Source organism: Denticeps clupeoides, chromosome 7 (genome assembly GCF_900700375.1).
Source record: "Denticeps clupeoides chromosome 7, fDenClu1.1, whole genome shotgun sequence".
Taxonomy (NCBI): domain Eukaryota; kingdom Metazoa; phylum Chordata; class Actinopteri; order Clupeiformes; family Denticipitidae; genus Denticeps; species Denticeps clupeoides.
In genome coordinates this window covers 11,769,581-11,796,569 of record NC_041713.1, presented here as the reverse complement: position 1 = coordinate 11,796,569, position 26,989 = coordinate 11,769,581, and the positions used below count along the sequence as shown (strand labels likewise).

General features: G+C 41.6%; 2 protein-coding genes across 4 annotated transcripts in view; one reads left to right on the top strand and one right to left on the bottom strand.

Annotated features, from left to right (window-relative positions):
* The window catches only part of LOC114793997 (ras-related protein Rab-26-like), a 56,120-nt gene extending 52,329 nt beyond the window's left edge, over window positions 1–3,791 (top strand). For both annotated transcript variants that reach the window (XM_028986231.1, XM_028986229.1), the window contains exon 9: window positions 1,239–3,791. In XM_028986231.1, the coding sequence (XP_028842064.1) occupies window positions 1,239–1,341 (103 nt within the window). In that variant the 3' untranslated portion in view covers window positions 1,342–3,791. The remainder of the gene's footprint in view (window positions 1–1,238) is intronic.
* A 563-nt stretch (window positions 3,792–4,354) lies between these two features.
* On the bottom strand, window positions 4,355–25,161 carry LOC114793996 (arf-GAP with dual PH domain-containing protein 1-like). 2 transcript variants are annotated; one of them, XM_028986227.1, is made up of 12 exons: window positions 24,992–25,161; window positions 24,793–24,901; window positions 17,156–17,286; window positions 16,802–16,893; window positions 16,233–16,315; window positions 14,743–14,855; window positions 11,874–12,020; window positions 9,026–9,109; window positions 7,242–7,304; window positions 7,094–7,165; window positions 5,308–5,536; window positions 4,355–4,934 (listed from the first exon to the last, which is right to left on the bottom strand). In XM_028986227.1, the coding sequence occupies exons 2-12, from the start codon at window positions 24,875–24,877 to the stop codon at window positions 4,906–4,908; spliced, it is 1,128 nt and encodes a 375-aa protein (XP_028842060.1). In that variant the 5' UTR covers window positions 24,878–24,901; window positions 24,992–25,161; the 3' UTR covers window positions 4,355–4,905. The 2 variants fall into 2 exon arrangements, with proteins under 2 accessions (XP_028842060.1, XP_028842061.1); XM_028986228.1 differs by having other exon boundaries at window positions 24,999–25,161.
* Window positions 25,162–26,989: the final 1,828 nt, after the last annotated feature.

Sequence of the window (26,989 nt, the reverse complement as noted above, 5' to 3'; positions counted from 1 at the left end):
TGTTAATATTGACTGTGTGTTTGTGGGTGTGGCCTGTTCATTTGCTATAAAAAAAAAATACAGAAAGGTCTTTTGTGCTTTGGAAACATAAGTGACATTAGTTTCACTTTTGCACAAACCCTCATCTCCATGGTACCATACCTTGTTCTTGACTACAGTCTTGTCGCTTGTGTACAAATTGACCTCAAGTGCCGCTGAAATATATTTCTAATCAAGATTTCTTTACAAGAAATAGCTCATTTTATTCCCAACAGCTTTTGTAATAATAAATAAAATAATAATAAAAAGAGGCCAAATTCTGCAGCAGGATGGTGCTCCGTCACATACTTCCATCTCCACATCAAAAGTCCTCAAGGCGAAGAAGATCAAGATGCTCCAGAATTGGCCAGCCCAGTCACCAGACATGAACATCATTGAGCATGTGTGGGGTAGGATGAAAGAGGAAGCATGGAAACCAAAGAATATTGATGAAGACATATTCATCAATCTGGGAGGCATATTAAAGATATAAAATTTGGATCTCACAGCACCACTTAATTTGCCAACATATTTTTGTATTGGCAGTAAATTTGTTCAATTTCTGTATAGGCGACAAAACTTTTGTCTTGCCAAAGTTTTACCTTTCTGTCTTGATTAAATGATCAGTGAAACTTTTTTCAGTGAAACTAATTCATTTCAATGCATTAAACATTATTTGGTAGGGTTTTAACACCAATTGATTAATTAAAAGTCAGATTAATAGCCGGTGTTTCTACAAAATAGATAAGCGACAAGACTTTTGTCCGGGACTGTACAACACAAAATAGCCAGACCTGTTGGTATGTTGGTGTCCGAACATGTACTCAACCAGAGTGATCACAGCACACCTTTGCTCATCCTCAATTGTAGCCACCCTGTGCCTGTGATTTGAAAGTTGCCAGTTCAAGCCCAGCCTCCCCACATCTGTGGGGGAGTCCTTATGCAATGTCTTTGGGGCAGTGGTGGCCTAGCGGTTAAGGAAGCGGCCCTGTAATACAAAGGTTGCCGGTTCGAATCAAGGTGCCACTGAGGTGCCACTGATCAAAGCATCCCCACACATTGCTGTCATGACTACTCACCAAGGGTGATGGGTTAAAAGCAGAGGACATTGTTTGTGCTGTGCTGTAGTGTATGACAATCACTTCACTTTCTTTTGCTTTCAAATAGTGTCTAAAACTGATTCTGTTTCTGTTGTTGGTTTTTTGGTCTCTTTCTTGTAGAGAGCTGAAACACAGATCTATGAAGAATCCAGACGAACCCAAGTTCCAGTTGCATGAGTATGTCAGTCGAGAGACCAAATCTGCTGGTTGCTGCAAATCCTGAATGAAGGATAAAGCAAGTGTGTGTGTTTGTGTAAGACACTGTATTTGTGCACACATTCAGAGTACAGGCATGAGTGTGAATGCACCATATATAACATCACTATCAGCACTGTTCTCTGTACTACTGCAGAGTAGTGGTAGCTACTCTAGTTAGGCTGCAGTTGTGTTTTTGCATGTCTGTGCATTGTGGATATAGTGACAGTGAATATAGTGACAGTTTGTGGACAAACTGTTCTTATAAGTGAAAGGACACATTTACATTTTGTAAGTTAGGGGCACAATTCTGGTCTAAAGACTTCATTTAAAAAATGAACTCAATGTTATTGTTTAGGTTTATTATTGAGGTTTATCAGTTTAAGGAGTGGTTACATAGGGAAGGTGACTTATTTATAATACTATTGAGACATTTATATCACTTTTATGTTTAACATGATTTTAAAATGTAAAAAAAAAAATTATGAATCACAAAATCTTTTTTATCTACTAGTTACTGTGTAATTTGTGTGCATGTGTATGTGAGAACATATATTTGACCTGGGCTGCACAGCACTAGACTGACCCACCTTCTTCTGCAACTGTGAATGTACCCCTGTCCCACAATGCTCACCCCATAGACACACACACTCACTTACACATATACACACATATCTGGCCACATCACATGCATCTCCCCAACTCCAGTGTCACCAGCACCAACAGTAGGGTGTCAGTGAGTGGATGGCCTTGCATTTCCAGTGGTGTGTCCGTTCCAGGAAGGTCTGTGTATTACAGTTTTTTTACTGGTGCCTGTGTGGTCAGTGAAATGTTACTCACTTTGCAAAATCAGAAAGCATGAACACTATATGCCAAGACTGTATGTACAGATGGTTGACAAAAGAATAAGTAGCATAAAGTATCATCACAAAAACCTTCAGTGCTTCATGGCAAAGGTCCAATTTTAAAATGTTATAATCTGTAGGCATGATTGACAAATAATGTGAATCTCACATCTTCTTTCTGGATTATTTTAAACAGTCAATACATAACCTGAAGTGTAGTACAAGCAATCTTGATTTAAAAAAAATACTGCCAAAATAACCTGATAAGTTTTAAACTGCTTTGATTAATAAATCAAACTGATCATTGGCTCCCTGACATTTTTTAAATTGCCCAATCTGGCAACAATGAATGCAACATCCTGTTCCATGTGCAGTGCCATAATCTTCGGACCACATCTGCTAGCAAACCGGACAGGCAGGTAGATCATTGCTGCTTTCATTTAAAAACTGGTAAATGTGACATTCGCAAACAAAATATCCCCCACTGTGATCTAAAGTGTCACCCGTCTGTATCTAAAGGTCTGAGATTTGTAAATGATACATGGCAACATATTCTTTCTTTAAAGCTGTGTATTAATGGTCACCTGCTGATGCACTTTTACTGCAAGTGCATTAGAGAAAATATTCTGTTAGTGTTAAATATCTCTGTTTAGTGATTCACATAAGTTGAAGTTAGTTTTCTGTAATTTTCTCCTGCTGTTTTTGAAAGAACATTATATGGTTGATGCTATTGCTAAAGACTTTAATTAAAAATAAAAACAAATCTTGAAATAACTAATGGGATTTAAAAACTCGTTTCAAAAAAAGAACTGCAGTAAAGGGTTAACAAAATGAAATTAATATCTCAAATTTCGTAATTCATTTGTTTTTCCCTGATTAAAAGAAAATTTATTATTAATTGCCAAACAGAAAAAAAGGCATTACTATGAATAATGTAAGGTCTAGTCTGATTTTGTGGGGATGCATAAGAAAATGTCTTGTTGATTGTAAATTTTACACTTATGAAGCATTATAGAAATGACCCTGGGTTCGCCCAAAGATTCTTCATTTAAAAACATTATTATATATAAAGAAATGTTACAAAATTGTTCGTATTGCTGAGAACAAAATGATTTGTTGACTGCTTTTAAATGTGATTGCGTACTTTTGTAAAACTTGTAAAGTGTTGTACAGTAAAACTCAACATGTTAGGATCTCATTGCAATAGCTTTGTATCAGTGTTCCAATCCATTTCTTCAAACAGCATTATTAAATATGAAATGGCTGTGGGGTTTCTAATCATAGTTTTAATACATTTTTTTTCATTTGTGTACTATTTCCTCAGTGACAACAAAAGAAAGGGGTTTTAAAGGTTTGAGGGGTTTTAAAGGTTTGAAAAAACACAGCACCTTTAAGACTCCAGTTCATTGTGTCTTTTGTAAACTGTGCTGTACAATTAAAAATGATCATCTTAAACTGAATAATCACACAGATGCTGTATTTGCATTTATCTTTTAATTCAATAGACCCCATAAGAAAATGGATATGAAATGCTCAGTTTTACATGTTGTTGGTTAAACCCATATGGTATGTGAAGATTTTAATTTTCAGCAAACTTTGATTTCATATTTATTAAAGTTATGTACAATCAAAACAGGTAGCAGTTCTCTTGTTTGCCGTATCAGATTTTGACTTTTATGCAGGTGGAACCCCCCCCTCACTTTGCAAAATCAGGAAGAATGTACACTAAATGCCAAGGCTGTATGTACAATATCCCCCAATGTGTTCTAAATGGGTTTCTAATCATGGTTTGATACAAAATTTACTCTTTTCTTTTGATTCAAGTAATTATTTTGGGGGTTTCACCCCATCACCCCAGTTCTTTGTGTCCTTTGACCAGGTGGAAAACCAGCAACAGAAACCCAGGAAGTGTAGAGGTGAATGTTGTCACATCAGTCACACTTTTTTTACTTCTTTACTTAGCTGACCTTGTAGGCGCCAAACTGGAGGGGACGCAAATCCTTTGCTGCTATCACCCCCGTGTGGCAAAGAATAGAAACTACATGAATTGGCACATGGATATCAGCACTGTTCATATTATGTAATCCTCACAATTTTTTTTCTGTTATTCATTCACATCAGCAGGATTCCACATGACTATATAACAATATAATTCTCTAAAAGCTGAGCTGTGGCCTAAAATATAAAAATCTTTCATTTCTTTTAGTGTTTTATTGTGCACCGATGCATCTCATTTGCTTACTCTCCCTAATTACAATTTTATTAGCCCTGGAACAACATGGGTATAAGTGTGATACTCAGAGGCACACTGCTAGCAGCCGGATGTGTAAGAGTGGGTGTCTTGATATTCAGATTTGTTAAAACTTCTAATAAATTCCCTGGAACCAGATGCTGTGCAACAATAGAAGAAAAAAAACAGGAATAAACCAGGGAAAAAAACAACAGATTCCAACAGAATGCAGTGTTTCACTCAGGATCATTTTTATACCTGCATGAGCAAATGTGGACAGTTACTGTAAGCAGTGAAAATAAATTTCAATATAAAATGTTCTTAATGTATATTATCTCATTAAATCCCAGTATATGTATGTATGCGTGTGTTAGATCCATGCTCTCATCTTTTGTGGAGACAACCTGTAATAATTTTATCAGGTGACACACTATTCAAGTTATTGGTGATGTCACACCGCTGAGTAGCCCCACCGCAGAGTAGCCGCCTTCACTGAGTAGCATAGATTGTTCCCACTTCATGGCTTGTGCTTGAATTGTGCTTCCACTGTAAAAAAAAAATAAATAAAACATCAGCATGAGCCATCATCTTGAACATTAAAACAAAAGAAAATTCCTTTAACTTTTTCAACAATACAAGCAGAAGGGTATTAAGAACAAACAAATTATTCTGTCTAGTATATGATCATATATACAATTGCAAGTAAAAATTGTCTATATATAGCTGGGATATATATAGCTGGGAGCTCTCAGGAATCAACATTTAAAACAAAGAAAACTAGATGTACCAGAACATGTGTTTTGGGAAAGCCACTGTATGACATGAGTTCACATTTTACAGTATCCTGACCAAATGCAGAAACAAAGGTACAAGCAACCTGCAGATGGCACTAAAGCCACCTTATTTAAGCACCACTTACCTGCATATTCCTGAGGTGCCATTGGGCGGTTAATCACGCTGCCAAAAGCTGCAATCCAGTCTTTCTGATCTGTCTCCTTCTCACAGGTGAAAAGGAACCTCCGGTCTGGGGTCACTATCGTGATGCCGAACTGCCAGTGGTTGCCCTGTACAGAGTGTGGCAGTCCTGGCAGCACAGAGTAACTGTTCTCCTTACTGCCAATGAACACCTCGCCACGTGCAAATGCATCCTGAGGGACACAGGAAGTTGAAAAGAGAGCGTGAATCCAACTTTTTACTCAATTAAATAATGACATGACTTAAATGAGAATAATAACACTGCCAAGTCCTGAACAGAAACATACTAGCTGGTATTCCCACATTCCTAAGTGATGTTTATGAATGACCTAATGTAACTCTACTTCTGTCAAAGGGGAGTGGCCAGAATACCGGCAAAACTGCAGGTTCCAGAACTGCAATGACCGCGGAATAAATCATGTATTCGTGGTTGTCAGTGGGGTCTACATACTTCCCACCGATACTCAACCTCTCATTCAGCTAGAGCACCATTCCCACATGCTTCAAGCACACAACCATTGTCCGCCTTACAGATGAGAGGTGGCCAGCCTGGTGTCATGGTGGAGGACAACAACCTCACCCTCAACATGGATAAGACAAAGGAGATGATAGTGGACATGGGGAAGAAGAGGGGGCTCATCAGCCACTGTTTATCCGGGAATTTAAAGTGGAGAGGGTGAGCAGCTTTAAGTACATGAGGGACCTCAGCCGGTCACTGAACACCACACAGCTGGTCAAGAAGGATAAACAGCGGCTGTCCTTCCTGAGGAGGCTGAGGAAGTTTGGCGTGTCAGCTAATATCCTCAGCGGCTTCTACAACTGCATCACCGTGTGGTACAGTGATAACAACTGTGGAGAAGATCATAATGACTCTGCTGCCCTATATGCAGAGCATTTACCATGGCAGAGTCCAGCTGCCTCCATCCTCGAAGACTCCACACACCCCCAACACGGACTGTTTTCACTCCTGACCTCGAGACGAAGTCTAGAACCTCCCTACTGCAATCAGGCTCCATAACAGCAGAACTACCTCAATTGTAATTTTCCATTAAGACTCATTAAGCTCATTTGCACAATAAGCTCTTTGCACTTCCCCTCCATCTACCCCATAGTGTAAATTTCTGCTCCTTGCACATCTGCACATCATACTGTAGTTTCCTTGTCACTGTATTACACTCAATATTTATTTATATCTTCACAACACAACACAGTCCTGACCAACTTATTTTATCTTATTTATATTAAACTTAGCCTAACTCGACATTTGTATGTGGATAGCAAAGGAAGAATTTCATTGAACAGAGAAATGTAATTTCTTTCATACGCATAAATACTTGACTCCTTGAATACTTGGTCAAACAGATGGGGCAGTGGTGGCCTAACGGTTAAGGAAGCAGCCCTGTAATCAGAAGGTTGGCGGTTCGAATCCCGACCCACCAAGGTACCACTGAGGTGCCACTGAGCAAAGCACCGTCCCCACACACTGCTCCCCGGGCACCTGTCATGGCTGCCCACTGCTCACTCAGGGTGATGGGTTAAATGCAGAGGACAAATTCCACTTTGTGCATTCACTGTGCTGCTGTGTATCACATGTGACAATCACTTCACTTTACAGATATTTGGGGAACCCAGAGGTCATACCAGAACCCTTTAATTATTAAATAATGTATATTTTAGCAACAACTACTTTACAGTAAGTTCTCCTTCAAGAGGAAGCTGAGCGTCCTTACCAGAGGATCCTTAAGATACATCAGTCGTCTGTCGTCCATGGTGAACCACCTCCTTTTAAAGCCCTCTGTGTGCTGAAGGGAGAGAAATGAGATGGGGTCACACCTCTCATGCACACAAGCACAGAGTTACATTTAAGACTGCTTATACCTTTGGGCCGGTCTTCTCCATGTATCCTTCTTTGATGAAGTTTCTTGTCAGTTTTGGCAGTTGCTGCATAAACATGAAAAAATGTATGAACATTTTTTACACAAACGTTGGATTGGAACTCTCTGTGTCTCAAAAAAGGTTATTTCACTTGCAACTGGACTTGTTATGGATCCTTCACAACGTTTTGCCCTTCCATTCCAGAGGGCTTTCTCAAGCAGGATTAAACCCTGTGGAATCCTGAGGGTGGTAGTTGGTGATCACCCGTGGGTTGTCCTTCTCCCTGACTTTGAAACCGCCTGGGTACAGTTGAAAGAACTGCATTGTAAATTGGTGATAGATTATGTCTAAGGCCACCTCCTCTGTTTAATAAGGGTCGTTCAATCTTCTCTCACACCTCGTTTTAACCTATCAGCTTCACGGTCCAAAATTCGAATTTCATTGTCTTCAAACAAGTGGCCTTTGTCTTTCAGATTTAAGTAAAGTAAAGTAAAGCGATTGTCACATGTGATACACAGCAGCACAGCACACACAGTGAAATTTGTCCTCTGAATTTAACCCATCACCCTGAGTGAGCAGTGGGCAGCCATGACAGGCGCCCAGGGAGCAGTGTGTAAGGAGGGTGCTTTGCTCAGCTGCACCTTGGCGGATCGGGATTCAAACCGGCAACCTTCTGATTACGGGGCCGCTTCCTTAACCACTAGGCCACCACTGTCAAGAAGACTGCAGAGTCCTGTCCTGAGCTGGCTCTTCTGGTCACAGGTAAAGACCAATTACCACCTTCAGGATTCCAGAGTTTACAAACCTGCTTCTCTGACCAGACCTTCCACAAGTCCAGTTGCCAGTAAAATACCATTTTTTGGACAGCTTTCCTGTGCGGGGCAGGGAACGACGTAAGACATGGCAGAGGGGACGTGCAGAGACAGGAACCGCATGTAGTCAGGTTTGGCCCTGACTTTTATGTGCAGGTTGGAGGGACCGAGGCCACCATGCGGGACCATGTCTGGGAGCCAGCCAGAGGGTCCGGGTCCTCCCCTTTTCCCCCGTCTTCAGCCCTCATGCGTTGTTTCGTTATTGTCAATAAATCATTGCTTCCCAGAACGTCCCGCCTCCGCGCTTCCTTCCCTCATCAGCTCATGGATGTGACAATGACCGAGATGACTGAAAACCTTCACAGAAACTCAGTGTATTCAGTGAAATGATTAAATAAAATTAGATAGATATATACATCAATAATTAAATTATAAAACACCATAAAATATTTCAAATGGAAATATAAAATGTAATTAATAATTTTAATATAACATGAAAGTAATGGCCAGGACAGACACTGATCAAGCCTGTGTCCTTTCAAACATGGCACAATTCATAGACACTACCTGCCAAAAAAAACTACCTGAATAAATTCCTCCACTTTACCAACTACATATTCAGGTTCAGCACCCCCTGCTTCAAGGAAGTCTGTTAATTCTACAGTGTCTCTTACCAGCTCTGAAACAGCTTCAGACTAAACCAGTCGCCTGTACCGGAACATGCTAGATCAGCGTTAGTCCTCGCCACTTACTTTGAATGTACACAAATTAAATAAATTGTGATTTTTTTTTTCAAATGAACACATCTAATTTTTCCCCCTAGTTTTAGCAATTCATGTCAAAATTAATGAATTAATTATTGGTGTATTCATCGATTTAATTTGGTAATTTTTTTATTTATGTGTGTGTTTGTTTTATATTAAATATGTATATATGATGCAGAGAGCACGTGCCCATGCTGCACACACAACTCACACTGGCGCTGACTGTCCCTGGGTAAGCCACCTGCAGGTAGTGAAAGCGCGCCGCTCTGATCGCGTTGAACCAGTCCACCATTTCCTGTGAGCCAACGGAAAGCAGTCAGTCTACAGCACTGTGCACATACAGAGAGAAAAGATGAGGGCGTAGGGAGGATGCTGAGAACAGTAATGGCAGGATCCTCAGCACTGGCTTAATATCACAGTCCAGAATCTTCCAAATAGGTAAAAAAAATTAAGGGCTGTGCAATCAAACCAGGAATCACAATATTTTCACTTCCACAATTCATGAACACATCTGTTTTCAGCACATAAAACAGGGAAACCATCAAAATGGTAGAAAGTGTGACTTTTTTATTTAAATAGCTGATATAGCTAAAGAGAACGCCTCGGGTGTTCTGCCGATCTCAGGGATGAGTTCAAGATTGCTGATAAAACTGTATTTCCTAAATTTCATAAAAACATTCTCTGTCACACCAGAGGAAACAAAACTCTGGATCAAGTTTATACAAACATGGCTGAAGCCTATGCTGTGACCCCCCTCCCCCACTTCGGACAATCAGATCACCTTTCTTTGTTTCTCACCCCCAAGTACTCCCCCCTCATCAACCGTGTGAAGCCATCAGTGAGGACCATCAAAGTGTGGCCAGCGGGGGCTGACATCACACTCCAGGACAGGTTCCAACACACAGACTGGAGTATGTTTGCTTCACAGGCCACCTGTGGCTCTCACACGGACATCGACATCTACACCTCCTCTGTTCTGAACTACATTAACACCACCATAGACACGGTTACTACTCAGAAACAGATCACCACATACCCTAATCAGAAGCCTTGGATGAACAAGGAGGTGCGTCTCCTGCTGAAGGCACGCAACAATGCCTTCAGATCGGGTGATGCACAGGCCTACGGCATTTCCAGGGCGAACCTGAAGAGGGGCATCAAAAAGGCCAAGCACTGCTACAAACTAAAGCTAGAGGAATACTTCTCCAATGCTGATCCTCGACGCTTGTGGCAGGACATTCAGGCCATTACAGACTATAAACCCAGCAACTCAGCCCCCACAACCACAAATGTCCTCTTTCTGAATGAGCTCAACGACTTTTATGCTCGCTTTGAAAGAGACAACAAGCAACCTGCTGTCAAGATCCCCTCATCTACCGACCACTCGCCCATCATACTCACCTCCTCAGATGTTTGCACTGCACTGAGTCGGATAAACGCGCGCAGGGCTGCTGGACCAGACGGCATCCCGGGGCGCGTACTTAGAGCATGTGCAGAGCAGCTCGCTGGCGTATTCACGGACATTTTTAACATGTCCCTCGCCCAAGCAGCTGTTCCAACATGCGTCAAATCTACCTCCATTGTACCAGTGCCGAAACATTCTAGCCCAACATGCCTGAATGACTACCGCCCTGTAGCACTCACACCCATAATCATGAAGTGCTTCGAGCGGTTAGTCCTGGCACATCTGAGGGACTTCCTCCCACCAACTCTGGACCCACACCAGTTTGCGTACCGTAGCAATAGGAGCACAGAGGATGCAGTCTCCATAGCGCTGCACTCTGTACTCACACACCTGGACAAGCAAAACACATATGCACGGATGCTGTTTGTTGATTTCAGCTCAGCATTTAACACTGTCATCCCCTCTAAGCTAATCTCTAAACTTAGAGCCCTGGACATCAACACCTCACTTTGCAACTGGATTATGGACTTTCTGACCAGCAGACCACAGCATGTAAGGTCAGGCCACATCCGCTCCACTACTGTCACGCTCAACACTGGTGTACCACAGGGCTGTGTGCTGAGCCCCTTCCTCTACTCCCTCTTCACCCATGACTGCCGACCTATGTATGGATCAAACTCCGTTATTAAGTTTGCAGATGACACCACGGTGATAGGTCTCATCGACAACAACGATGAGACTGCCTACAGGGAGGAGGTCCAGCATCTGGTCACTTGGTGCACAGAAAATAACCTACTTTTAAACACCACCAAGACCAAGGAGCTCATTGTGGACTTCAGGAGGGAGAGAAGAGGCTCGCATGATCCCATCCACATCAATGGGATGACTGTGCAGCCTGCTACATCCTTCAAGTTTCTGGGGACCCACATCTCAGAGGACCTGTCCTGGAGCATTAACACCTCCAGCCTGGTCAAGAAGGCTCACCAGCGCCTCTTCTTCTTAAGAACATTAAAAAAGAACCAGCTACCCACTACCATCCTGTTGAACTTTTACCGCTCTACAATAGAGAGCATCCTTACCAGCTGTCTCACAGTGTGGTATGGAAGCTGCACTGTTGCTGAGCGTAAGGCGATGCAGCGGGTGGTGAAAACTGCCCAGCGCATCACAGGGACTCCACTTCCATCCATTGAGGACATCCAGAGGAAGCACTGCCTGCGTTGCGCTCACAGTATTCTTAAGGACTCCTCCCACCCGGCCCACGAACTGTTCTCTCTCCTGCCTTCAGGCAGACGGTTCAGGCTACCACGGACAAGAACCAGCAGACTTAGGAACAGCTTTTTTCCCAGAGCTGTTTCCTTGCTGAACTCCTCTGCCCCCCCATACACTCTTGATAATCACTGCACTGCACATATCACTTTGTACTGCACATATCACTTTGTACTGCACATATCACTTTATGTATAGCACATATCACTTTATGTATATATATATAACTTAACTTATTTGAACTGTATCCTGCACTTGCTGCTTATTGCACTTCTGGTTAGACCTAAACTACATTTCGTTGCCCTGTACTTGTACATGTGTAATGACAATAAAGTTGAATATAATCTAATCTATAGCCAGATTGATGCATGCACACACACTCACACACCTTGCCATCATCATGGTAAACAAAAATGTTCCTGGTACTGTTGTCCTTCAGGTAGGTGATCTGGAGTCCATTTGTGTGGTCGATCTTCTGTGGCTGAAAGGAGGCGTTGAGTGTTTGGATCTTCATAATCGCTTTGGGCTCCCTGGCCTGAACACAAACGCATTTTAACATTCATTCACAGTTTTCTTTCATCCTGCCACCCTAAAACATGAAATGTTCCTGCAGGTTGGAGAAATACAGAAAACAGAAAAATCATTCTGACATTTTGTGTCCTCCCTGGCATTTTCACTTAGATCTATATACCTACACTATTTTAGATCCAATATGGTGGCGGTGAGGTCGACTGCCGTCGCGACTGCTCCGACCCCGTTTAGCTAGTTTATTTTCAATAACCTTTCACCAGCAAATCCACCACCATTGAGCGCATTAAGTACAGTAGAGACACTCTTGTTTCTATTGGTATACGATGCACTTACAATACGAAGATTTTAACTGGTCTGGATCCCAGCTGAGGAAGAACAAAGGAGGACACGACGCGATGGGGACACGGCCCCCGGGGAAAACGAGCCGGCATCAGGAACAGGGCCCGTGCACACCACACACCTCTGCCCAGCATCCTGCTGGCCAACGTCCAGTCACTGGAGAACAAGCTCGATGACCTCAGGGCCAGGGTAAAGTTCCAGAGAGACATCCGGGACTGCAACCTCCTCTGCTTCACCGAGACATGGCTGAACCTAGCGGTGCCGGACCACGCCATCCTGCCGGCCGAGTTCTTCTCGGTTCACCGCATGGACAGGACACGGGACTCGGGGAAGACACGGGGAGGCGGCGTGTGCTTGATGGTAAACTACAGCTGGTGCGACAGCGTTGTCCCTCTCTCACGCTCATGCACACCCAGCCTGGAACTATTGTCCATCAAATGTCGTCCTTTTAATCTTCATCAGCGCCGCTTACATCCCACCGACAGCGGACACGGACACTGCCTTATGTGAGCTGCATGAGGCGCTCACACAGCACCAGACACAGCACCGGGACGCTGCCCTTATTGTGGCAGGGGACTTTAATAATGCCAGCTTCAAACACGCAGTGCCAAACTTCCACCAGCACATCACCTGCCCCACCAGGGGCGAAAGGACATTAGCACGACAATTAAGGATGGATGCAGGGCACAATCTCGTCCACCGTTTGGTAAATATGACCACGTCGCCATCTTCCTCATGCCTGAATACAAACAGGTAGGCAAAATCAGGAAGTTCCGGTTCAGAGGGCGGTGGCATGCTGGACGGACCAATCGGTGGCCGCTCTTCAGGACGCACTGGATGACACAGACTGGACCATGTTTCGTAGCAGTTCCGGAAGCATGAGCGGTTGCGAGCTTCATAGGGAAACTAACGTTCAGAAAACGATCATCAGAACGTTTCCCAATCAGAAGCCGTGGGTGGATAAAAACATCTCGCACCGCGACCTATAACGCGGGGCTTGCTTCTGGGGACATGGGAAGTGGTGAAGGAGGCGAAGCAGCGCTACGTGAAGAAACTAGAGTCACAACTTGAACAGAGTGACTCTAGGAGCCTGTGGCAGGGACTAAGAACGATCACGGATTATACAGCACTAACATCTGGTATGACGAACGCGGACGTGTCTCTGGCAGACGAGCTAAATACGTTCTATGCTCGCTTCGAGGCTGCAGCTAAAGACGCTAGCGATGCTACGGCTAGCGGCTCCAACAGCTGCAGACAGGAGGACACTGCCAGCACCGAAAACGCGTTCATCATCACCGAGCATGACGTGAGGAGAGCCTTCAAGAGAGTGAACAGGAGCCCAGTAGAGATACTGGACACCTTCCGTTACCTCGGTGTCTACATCATGCAGGACCTGTCATGGTCCTGTCACATCAACACCGTAGTGAAAAAGGCCCGGCAACGTCTCTACCACCTCAGATGCATGAGAGACTTTAGACTGCCCTCCAAGGTGCTCAGGAACTTCTACTCCTGCACCATAGAGAGCATCCTGACGGGAAACAGCACCATGCAGGACAGGCGAGCCCTACAGAGGGTGGTTCGATCTGCTGAAAGCACCATCTGTACCAAGCTCCCTGACCTTCAATCAATCTACAGCAAGCGGTGATAGACTAGTGCCAGGATGATTGTGAAGGAACCCAACACCCCAACAATGGACTGTTCTCTCTGCTGCGATCAGGGAAGCGCTACCGCTCCCTGAAGCCCAACACAGAGAGAATGAGGAGGAGCTTCTTCCCACAGGCTGTCCGAGCTCTCAACAACAACACTACATAGAACTCCAATACACTCCAGCCCTTTCACTTTCACTCTCAATAACTTCTGGACTTCTACAAATTCTTGCACAAACTTTTAAAACAAACTTTTAGTAAAATTTTTTACTCTTTACCTTGCACATTTTTCCCCTGTTATACTTTGTCACTTTATACCTTGACTCCACCTATTTGCACACCTTCTCCCTACCTGTTACACATATTTTATGTTTTAGGTTAAAGAAATAAAAGTGTAATATTTGGTTATGTTTGCAATATTTGCATATTGGTTCATTGTTTACTTGCAAAATTTGCAATTCTCTGGTCTGCAGCAGTCGCTAAAAGCAATTCACTGCATTTCATACCGTGTATGACTGTGTATGTGATAAATAAAATTTGAATTTGAATTTGAATTCTAGCATTCTTTTTTATCTATATGAGGGTCCCCATACCCTGTTCATTTATGATTAAATCCCCATGTTTGTGAGTCCTGCATTTGCATCCTTCCTTGCCTGCCTCGCATCCCTGACACAGACACAAAACTCCTCATTCCATCACACTTACTTAGTTCATGGAAAAAGAAAATGTACACACACTCACTTCGTGCTTATTGAAGTACTTGAGAACTCCTTCTTGCTCTGACAGGATAAATTTACGAGACAGGAACTGTCCGTTGTCTCGCCCACGTTTCCATAGAAACCCTTCTCTGTATCCTGTGAACAGAACAACCACAGAGGGAGTATGTGCATGTGTGTGTGACAAGTATGACTAGTCTTCAGTCCTGTGATTACCCAGCATGCCCCTCTTTTTCTCTCTGTTAAAAGGCTATTGGGCAATTGTCCTTCTCCTCAGATGAGTAACAATTATTCAGGCAGGACCATCGGCAATCAATAACCTCCTCCAGTCTCATGATTGATCCAGAAAGCAATCTCCTAAAAGAGGGGCTTCTCCACAACACAGTATGCCTACTGTCCCCAATGTCCATGTGAAAAAAACACCAGAACCGTTAACCCACAAACTGGGTCACATGACCTCCCACAACCCATGGCATGGCGTGCCCAGACACAGGAGATGAGATGGAGGTCTTCAAATAAGCAATAAAATGTGGGGTAACCAGCTCTGTGACTTCGTCCTCAATTGCAGCCCTAGAAGAATGCATCTCCTGAAATTGACCGTATGTAGCCAAAGAATGGCTGTGTGGTTAAAAAAAAAAGAAGAATAAAGAGTAAATAAAGTAGAAGCTGTGTCAGAACAAAAGTGATTGTGCGTGTGAACCAGTGCAGTGTTGTCTGATAAGTGGTACAGCTCAACAAACAATAGGTGAATACGCTCTTTATCTCTCTCTCTCTCACACACATTTTGTGCAGGAACTTTGTGCCCTCAGGGTTCACAGTCCTTCATGGCCGTCTACTCCTAGTCTTAGTTACCGTGCCTTTATCTTGCTGTGGCGCGTGTCAATGTGTGTCTGTGAGGTTGGGTATAAGATTAGATGATCCCTTATAAGACACAGACTCTATATTTTTCAGAGGCAGCAGTGTATGACTGATGCAACTATCTAATTAAAGATCGAAAGAATCAGCCTAAAGTCCCTGTGTGTGGGTGTATTAGATACTGTGCCGTGTCAGCGAATACAACCAGCCTCTATATTTGGCTATTTGTCACATATTGTGGTCATGATCAGCTGCTCAAAAGTGTATGAACAAATATATAAGATCTATTTTGATAATCAAGATAAGATGTGTACACGTGTGCCCGTGCACATGTGTTTTGTCCCTTATGCAATGTTCTGTGGGCGCATTCTGGATGCCTCTGATGTGTGCTTGTAGTTTTAAGAGTGTGTCTGTGGTTTCAGAATTGTTGTAGGCAGAATTTTTGTTTTGTGTGTGTGTGTGTGTGTGTGTGTGTGTGTGTGTACCCGTGACTGTCAGTGCCTCTTTTTCTCTCTCAATAATGCTCTCTGTTACAGGCATTGGTTGGGTGGTGCTGGGCCATCAATGAACTCTTTTGTTTACAAAATGATCATTTTCAGTCCCTGCGTGTGTGTGTGTGTGTGTGTGTGTGTGTGTGTGTGTGTGTGTGTGTGTTCACACCTGTGGAATATGGCTCTTGTCTTTCTTTGTACATGAACTCGCACCTCTCGTACTTGGCTCTTATCCACTGATCCCGCAGCACCCTGGGAATTATGGACACATCCGTCATTTGTGAAACACTGTGGCCAATTTCAGTTTCAGTTTAATTTAAAATGTTCTGATATAAAAAGTCATTAATGGTGACAGTGACTGCTCCAGCCATTTCCTTGCTTTGGCTGACATTCTTATCATCAAGTCGAAAAAAAAAAAAATTAATATCCATTCTCGTTTTCACTGTTCTACCAGTTGTTCATACCACATTGTTCTACCAGCGGAAGGAAAAACATGCGGCCATATGGACATCAGCTGAAAATGTGCAACAGGAATCTCTTGCTAAAATAAAAATGTCTCATTTCTTGTCAGTGGGTGAGGCAATGTTGTGGTTAAGCAGCTTGAACTTCAGGAAATGACGGACCCGGCATGAAAAAGGTTTAAAGGCTGCATGCAGGTCACCGTAATGAGGTCACAGGATTATAGATATCCTCACTATGGCACATGTAGATATACATGCATGAATTTGTACAACTTACGAGCAGTCAGACTTTGTTGGTTTGTAGTAAAATTCTGGAAGTTTCTCTTCATATTTGTCTTTGGCTGCAGTGTTTCCATTAGAGGTCATGAACTAAATAAAGAAAATAGGACAGATGAAGAAAGTGTATTCTGGAAATGTAAAATGTCGACTAGATATGTATTGCACACTACATTATCACATTATATTTGATTAAGTATAATATAATACTATGTTCTTAAATACTATTATTCAGTGTAGCATCTTAAATTTGCATTGTAACTTTGTCACATGACCCCCTCATCTCCAACATATTAATGTGGTGGTGGGCCGTGGTGAATTTCAACTTACAAACATTAGCTAGGACCAGTTTTACCTGCACCTCGGCGGTCTCCCAGGGGTCCATCAGGACGGATTTGACACGGCTAATATGTGGGATGTTGCGGTGTAACCCTGAGCAGCTCTGGCACATGAACACCCCGAGTGTCGTCGATGCCCATTCTGGTTCTATGTATCAAAAGAGAAAGATGAGCGGTGTCACAATAATTATAGTGAAAAGGATGTAATCCTATTTTATTCCAGTGATTTCTATGTATTTTGAAAGCTCATTATGTTAAGATCATTATTGGACATAAAATACTGCGTAAACTGTAATAGATACAACCTATACCGACTTAATATTTAAAGAAATTGTTTACGTCTGGTTGACAGAAAACGTCTCTCGTAACACAATAAAGAACTTATAACTCAATAGCAGACTGCACTGTACTTCCAACACACAGCCACAACCTCTCTAACATCACCTGCATCTCTGTGTTGCCCCTGGACAGAACAGTAGCATGGACAGTATCGCAAGCCATGTTTAGCACATTTTTGTATCACAAAGTCAGAAAGTAATAAGTGCAGCGAAGATAGGGTTAGGGATTAGCCACATGTGAAATACAGAATGTCTTCAGTTCTTACAGTAGAGATTTAAAATAGTATGTCTTTAAATGATTAAATCTGTTCTATAGATCACTGCCCTAATCATATGACTTTCCTCATTAATCTTACTAAAGAGTCATGTATATTCAAAAGGCATGAATATTTCACTGCAGAAAATAATGAACCATTATAAATGCACATGACCCAGCAGTGTCACTGGCTTTCAACAGGCAGAAATACAGGCAAGAGAAGCACACAGACCTCACCTAACACACATTCAGCCAGGTTGAAACCTGCAAACTACAATACAGCACACCCAACTACAGAGAGACACTCTTTAATATATGCACTACCAAACATTTGGAAATATCTACTGTAAATGCTTTAGCATCCTTCAACTAGTCACGTCAGAGAACATTAATAATTCAAAGATGTCCATTTTGGCCCACAAAAGCAATCATCTACCAATGGAGTAAAAGAACAGCTTGTCTGCTAAAGACTGACAGGACAACTCATAGAGGAAGTCATAAAAGATCCCAGGAGATCATAAAAGATCAAACACAAGTGTAGCCCCAACTTAAGTCAGCATTTATAACCACAGAGATGCTAAGAAAAAATGGCATTCATAGGAGAAGAGCTGGGCTGGAACCAAATGTCTGTCCAATCTGCATTTTACCTTCAGCTTCAAAAGCCTGTCTGAATGGTATCAAGAAAAAAAAGATTCAACTCTCTCATGGTTTATTCAGAAGAATTTGATCTCAGCTGGTTTAAACCAGAAAAAAATGGTCATTTAAACTAGTAAATAAGACCAGCAAACACATAGCCAAAAAAGTTCAGGCTCAAGCAACAAGGGCTTCATTATGTGAAAAGATACCAAAAAAAATATATATATATATAAATATATATATAAATATATATAAAATATCCCTCTTGGCCACCATTTGTCTGAAGATCCATAGAGACACCTCCCCCCAACAGCTCCCCAAAGACACCCTTCAGAAAATGGTGTCGACAGTGCTGCCCACAAACACACGTGCTGATCTCACTAAGTGCTTATCTGAGGTGGTGGAAGCACAACAATTGCAGACTTCAGAGCAAGGCTTTACTTTCAAATGGCCTGACCCATTTGATGGGAATCGATCCAAAAATGTACACTTCAACGCCTTTGAGGTATCTAATTATGTTTGTAGTAGTCACTGTTAGACCAAACCTTAACTTTTAACTATACTTTCATTTGAGGATGAATTCAAATTTTGGGAATCTGTCAGGGTGATTTTGATCATTCATTCGGTCACAGAGTGATGCGCACATAGTACTCAAGAAGTTTGGTCCTTTTCTTTGACTCCAATGGCAGATGTCCTACAATGCATTCATTCATTCATGAATTCACTCATTGGTTCATTCATTTTTTTATTCATTCTTTCTCTTCTTTTTCAACACTCGGGTTTGTGCAGTGAACAAAGGCTTTTTCTAATTATAGGGTCCTCTACCATGAAATCTGGCCACACCTACAGAAGCATTGATTATGCTCAGAACAATTGTTCAGCAACTTCAAAGAATGCAAAGGTCACACAAGCATGAGCATTAAAAACACTTTTACTAAGAAAATCCCTGTGATCCAGAGACGTGGTCCACAGATCTCCAAAGCTACCCCAGCCCACAAGCAAGGTAAGAGCCATAAAGAAACATTCTCCAATCAGTCAAGGCTATTGCTGTCTTCGTAACGTTAGGTGAAATGGTTTCCATAGTTCTGTCCACTGCTGTTGAGTTATATTGTTTTCTTTTAATCGTAGATCCACTAGAAGAAATGTGTAGTGTAGAATATGTTCTAAGTACACGTAACTAGAATATATACACACAGACCAATTACGTAGCAGCAAATACATAACTTGTCTCTGGTATGAAGCCAACTGACTGGATTTTGGGGGGAAAAAATGGAAGCTGGAAGTGGCCTTTGTTTCAGCAGAAACATCCCAACATCTATAAATGTCACGGGTGGACTGGACATGGCGATGAAGGAGGACACATTCACATGATTTCACAGGACAGGGGTTTAATACAAACTACACGAGACAAGGGAACATAAACACGCACAATGACCCGATGGCGAACAGACACAAACAGGATAGTTATATACAATTATATAAATATACAAAAGGTGAACACGATCAGGGAACATTACACAGGACTAACATCAAACTCCGGTCCGAACTCTGGATCCGGAGTAACCCCTGCCGGTCCGGATCATGACAATAAAGTTTATTTCATGGCCAACTGCAAGTTGTAGCACACTGTCTTAAACTGTTATCTGGGACTGTGAGAATATGAAGTGATCACAAAAAAAAAGCTAAAGCATTTTTTTCATGCATTATTTGTGTATCATTTGTGAAACAGGAAAGGAACATTGTGCAAACATTTTACCATATACATCTCGCAATGTCTCTAGCAATGAATCGTGCTGTGGTTTTGGGTTGCAGACAGTGGCATAGGGAACATTTCATTTGTAAAGAGAAGAATGGTTTTTAAAAAAAAGAAAAGCAAATTCTGAAAGCAAAGATAAGATCCAACAGGACAATGATCTACAGTGAAATGCCTTGGTAGGTGAAACCTGAAATGGGTGAAAAGTCCTAACATTGAATCTTAGCTATAATGCGACTAAAAAAAGCACTTTTCATGTTTTGAGTGGGTTAAATCTGTGACTCTTACCTTCCATTAAAGACATGTGCTATTTTGCTAATCAGGTTATCCTTCTTCTCAATGAGATTTTCCCAGTACCAACTACTCCATGCATTTATAAACCACAACGGAATGTGCTGATGACACACGGTAGGTCAACACCAGATATCCATTTGCTTGTGTCGAGTGAGCAAACTACAGAAGTCTGATTGTAGAGTTGTTAAAGTTTTATGAAAGTATTGCATTAAACCCAATTTCACAGAAAACACTGAAAGACTAAATATTATCAAACATAATATCTTCACACAAAGTCATTCTAAACACTCCACTAGCCAATTTTCATTAAGGCATTTTTCACAAAAAAGCCTGGACTTTTCATAAACTAAGATGTGTAAATTTGGAAAATCAAAGAAGAAAAATTTGTTAATTCAACAAAACTGTTTAAAATGGATATCAAACGGGCAACATTTTAGGCAGCCATTTTAAAACCATTTGTCCACTTTACTAAAGATAACAAGTTAGAGGACTGTACGGAAGCAGAGCTTTCGAGAATACTCTTGGACGATACTGCACAATTTAGAATGTGAGGAAAACAGTGGTTGAAGACGGTACTTTGCTCAGTGGCACCTTGGCGGTTTGGGATTCGAACCAGCAACCTTCCAATTACGGGTCCATTTTCTCACCCACTAGCCCACCACTGCCACCACTTGTGGGTTAATGGGCCATGAAGTAAATTATTAAAATTAAAATTTTAAGTTAATGAACCGGGGAAGTGATGGAAGAATGGACGTATTTGCACAACTATCATAAAAAGGGGGCTTTAATGCACACAACGTGATCACAAACCATCACATAATAACACTTAATCACCCGATGAGGACACAATACAATGGGCATATATTTATAAGACTTCACAGATTAAAAGAATCAGGGCAATCAGGAACAAAACAGACAACCCAAAAAACTTTTAATAATGACCTTTAAATTGGACCTTTGCTGTGTTATAAGAATTAAATTGTTTAAGAAATCAGAACAAACATGGGACTCTGCCAGATGTTCCCAGCAGACCCTCACAATACGTTTGTGTATGCCAGGTCTGACCAGCATCCTCCCCCACCATCAGAGCCAACTCACAACCAGGTGGTGATCAGCTGAGAGCTCCGCCCCTCTCTTTACCCGAGTTGTCTTAGACATGCGGTCGCAGATCCGATGACACAACTACAAAGTCGATCATCAAACTATGACCTAGTGCACACCATTATGCCTGAACATGTGGTTTGTTATGGACAATCCATGCCGAACACAGAAGTCCAACAACAAAACACTGTTCAGGTTCAGGTCAGGGGGGTCATTCCTCCCAATCACACCCCTCCAGGTCTCACTGCCCTTGCCCCTCCATCCTCCATCAACCCCCCTCTAAACAATCCAAAAAGGATGGGTATTCTGAACAGCCACTTGGGCATAAGCACAGAAACCCCTTCCAGGATAGAGTAAGTCTCCAATAGGTGTCAGTGCATGGTTGTCTAAGAAAAGAAAAAAGTCCAACAGGTGTAGTGGTGGAAAAGTCCAAAGTGCAGTATAGAGCATCTGTCCATGTTTGGAGGTACTGGACAGTGCAGAGTTGTGGTCCAGTGTCATGGTGTACATTGCATGTCCATTACAATGCTACTGGCTGTGTTGGGGAGTAACGGAATACTTGTACCGGCGTTACGTATTTAGAATACAAAATATGTGTAACTGTATTTCGTTACAGTTACCGTTTAAATGAGTGATGATCAGAATACAGTTACTTTTTTTAATGAATGGATTACACAGCGGTCATTTCCTGTTTCATATATGTTAGGCAATCCCCTCTATATCTTCTCTCTAATTTTGGTAATTCCACACTGCGTGGACCACGCATAACACAGATGTTCTGTCGAAAATGCTGCCTATCAAGTTGTGCTACTTATCGGATTTGCGCAAGCGCAGTCCCTCAAGTTTGTTTCAGCACCCATAAATCCACGCTACCCCTGAAATTGTAAATAAATGTGATTTAATTCACTATTACACCACGATCTTTATACTCTTACAGTGCACATGAACTGAGTATCGGTGCCATTTAAAGTGATTTGTACCGTTATTGGAAATGCACAAATGGAACCCTATACGGTAGCACTTTTCGACAAAGCAGCATAAATTGTCAGAACACCTGAAACGCCAAAACCCCAACAACAAGTTCTTTTTAAAAAAAATTGCACTTTTTTGTCCTAATATACCAGTAAATACTTTTTAATGGCATATTTTATGTTTGTCTAATACTCTTCCACTTTTCAGCTTTATAAATAAAAAAATGGTTAACGAAAAACAGGGCTTTTATATTATCTGTCATTGCTACATTCATGTAGTTGTAAAAAGCATGACAATATATGAAGTAATCCAAAGTATTCAGAATACGTTACTCACATTGAGTAACTTAACGGAATACGTTACAAACTACATTTTGGGGAATGTATTCTGTAATCTGTAATGGAATACATTTTAAAAGTAACTTTACCAACACTCGCTACTGGTCTATTTGTAGATTCCTGAAGCTTTAGCCGTTACGGTGGTGGTGGCTGTGCTGAGGGAAGAGAGGGAAGTCTCTCGGATAAGCATGAGAAGAGGATGATGTAATCAATTAAAACTTTTTTCTATTATTTATTTAATACTTAAAAACTGACTTTATGCAAAATATTTTGTTAAATAAGTTATTATTTTTTTGTTGCTACCGCTTTTTTTTTTTTTTTACAGTGAGGGTGCAATGCATCGGACATTTTATCCGACATATGCTGCATTGGCTGTCGCAATGACCAATAATCATCAATTATAATTTCCTTAAAGGAGTCCAGCAAGCTTACTTATAAATCTGACAAGGAAATGAAGGCACATTTACCATAAGTTCAGTCAATTTGAAGAAAGATCTTGGAAAGCAAAAATGAAAAAAAGATGACTGTTGTCAGCAACCCCACCATAATATTCTGACTGCAAATCATGAGCCAATGGTGCTCGTAACCATTCACTACACTCCAGTGTGCTGTAGTAATAAGCAGCAACATAAATTTCAGGACAAAACTACCTTAACAACTTCCCTGATACTCCAATACGGCCTTTGTTTTTTAAATATATTTAAAATATAAGATGTATCTTTTTCATTCATTTGCATAGCCCACAGAGGCAAATAAGCACATATACCAACAAGAGTGGGGTGATAGGATAAAATATCTATCACAATATACTTTCCCATATCGAATTATTAGATTTTTTGACCAATTGTTATCAGAATCTTTTCAGATTTTACCAATTTAAACCGAAGATACCCGATATAATTAACAGTTTATTAACATATAAAACCCTGACTCTCCAACCATTTTGCCTCTGCAGGCCAGACATCCCAAGCTGAAAAATCTTGCAAAACCTATAGTCTCCAAGTATCTGATTTATGTGCTCCGTCAATTACATAACAACGTGTAGATGGCGTATATGTCTAGCACGGGCTCGGTCAAAAGGCACACGTACTGCGATCCACACATTTACACATTCTCCCTCATTCTACATACTATTGACTGCTTGCTCAAGATTCCAGGGTATTTAATTCAATATGTAGGAGACGCCTGGAACTTCTATTTTAACACTAATAACACTCATTTCCACCATTTTTATCATGCTCGAGAAAAATGGCCAAAGCTTATCAATGAGATCATTGCCGCAGCCACCGATCGATAAAATCGTCCAGCACTAATGCCAGCAACAATCAGTTTAAGAAGGGGAGAGAGAGAGATAAAAAGCTAAACATTGCCCATGTTTATGATAAGATTGGACTCCAAATATCTCTACAGCTTTCGTGGTAGGATTCATTCTTTTTGTGAACTTTTAAGGTTCAAGACACTGTTTGTTATGCATATCTAACATTCGCTTTGACAAAGTGGCATGGTGCTTGCAGTGCAAAGCGCAATGTTGGAATTGGCTTGACCCTCCTGCAGACGTGAGTGGCACAGCCCTGCATCTGGGAGGAGGTGTTCAATGACACCCCAGCTCACAAACCGGTTTCAACTCCTGCCAAGCAGGGCACTGACACGCACATTGCAGAAGATCCTGGAAAAGAGCCGAAATTCTGGTTGCTCTTCCAGGTAAGAGAGGTGGAGGCCGAAACGTCTGCCAACTTCCTTGGTCGCATGAATTGTTTCATGTGGCAAAACGTCTCCACGCGTGTCTGCAGAACGGAACCGGAATTTCGCCATCGCGATCCGGGGCTGAAGACCGAAGCCGCCTGGAAATCGTCGTTGTCGGGGAGATGGCGTGATCGGCGTATTAATTACAAATCGGACTAATTCGGATCGTGTGATAAAGTCATTCCGAAGTACGTGTTCCTACTTCATGGGTCGGACCTGTTACCTGCGGCGCCGCAGTCCGCGCAGCTGCAGTTTCCCGGCGTGTCCAAGAGGGCGAACAAAACGCGCCGGGTCTTCTCCTGCTCCATCAATCGATACCCGCTCTCTGTTGGCTTTGTTCAAGAAAGTGACGAATTGAGTAAATAGTAATAAATTATCACGGTTTGCAGAACATTATGAAAACTGAAAATAATAATAAATACAGCAGACGTTAAAACGCAGAGAGGGAGGGCGGGACGGCAGCAGTGAGCAGCAATGACGGCGTCTGACAGCAAGGCGACAGTGTACGAGCTTCCTCTTCTCACTCTCTCTCTCTCACTCTCTCTCTCTTACTCTCTATCTCTCTCTCTCTCTCTTACTCCATCTCACTCAAACTCTCTCTTTCCCTCCCTCTCTCTCTCTTACTCTCTCTTACTCTCTCTCGCTCTCTTACTTTCTATCTCACTCAAACTCTCTTTCCCTCCCTCTCTCTCTTACTCTCTCTTACTCAAAATCTCTTTCCCTCTCCCTCCCTCTCTCCCTTTCTCACTCTTTCTCTCGTTTTCCCTCTCCCTCCCTCTCTCCCTTTCTCACTCTCTCTCTCTCTCTCTTTCCCTCTTACTCCTTCTCTCCCTCTCTCTCTTACTCTCACTCAAACTCTCTTTCCCTCTTCCTCCCTCTCTCCCTTACTCCCTCCTTTACCACCTTTACTCTCTCTCCCACTCAAACTTTCCCTCTCTCCCTCCCTCTCTCTCTCACACCCTCTCTCTTTCTCTTAGACACACAGAGACCTCAAGTGGCCCCTTGCCCTCAGAAATGTTTTTATATGTTCACTGATCATTACTCCATTATTATTAACTCCATTACACCGTTACTGATCATTACTCCATTATTATTTACTCCATTACACCATTACTGATCATTACTCTGTTATTATTTACTCCGCTGCAGCATTACTGATCATTACTCTATTATTATTTACTCCATTACAGCATTACTGATCATTACTCTGTTATTATTTACTCCGTTACAGCATTACCGATCATTACTCTATTATTATTTACTCCATTACAGCATTACTGATCATTACTCTGTTATTATTTACTCCGTTACACAGTTGCTGATCATTACTCCGTTATTATTTACTCAATTACAGCATTACTGATCATTACTCCATTATTATTTACTCCATTTCACCATTACTGATCATTACTCCGTTACTATTTAGTCTGTTACACAGTTACTGATCATTACTCCGTTATTATTTACTCCGTTACAGCATTACTGATCATTACTCCATTGTTATTTACTCCATTTCACCATTACTGATCATTACTCCGTTACTATTTAGTCTGTTACACAGTTACTGATCATTACTCCGTTATTATTTACTCTGTTACAGCGTTACTGATCATTACTCTGTTATTATTTACTCTGTTACAGCGTTACTGATCATTACTCTGTTATTATTTACTCTGTTATACCGTTACTGATCATTACTCCGTTATTATTTACTCTGTTACAGCATTACTGATCATTACTCTGTTATTACTTACTCTGTTACTGATCATTACTCTGTTATTGTTTACTCAAGTACATCATTACTGATCATTACTCTGTCATTATTTACTCTGTTACACCGTTACTGATCATTACTCTGTTATTATTTACTCTGTTACCGCGTTACTGATCATTACTCTGTTATTATTTACTCAAGTACATCGTTACTGATCATTACTCCGTTATTATTTACTCTGTTACAGCATTACTGATCATTACTCTGTTATTACTTACTCTGTTACTGATCATTACTTGTTATTGTTGTTTTTTTTAGGTTTCTGACTCTGACAGCCCCATGCGAGATCATGCCATTGTGCCAGGTCATCCACACTGAGAAATAAACCTTTACCGGTTAAAGTGAAGATTTAATGTAACTTGCCCAAAAAACTGGTATGGCTCAAAATAATGAATATTTACGAACTTTTGTTCAATTTTACTGTAATCTTAAAGTGAAAAAACTAAATAAATAAATAAACAGAAAATGTTTAAAGCTATACCGCCACCCAGTGGATGAAGGGCTGCCAACAAGTGGTGGGTGTGGCACGTTTTCTCCCTTACGGGCTTGTACAAACGCCACTTTTCCTTGCACTTGTACAGTCATGGCCAAAAGTGACATAAATACTGGTTTTAACAAGGTTTACTGCTTCAGTGTTTTTCGATCT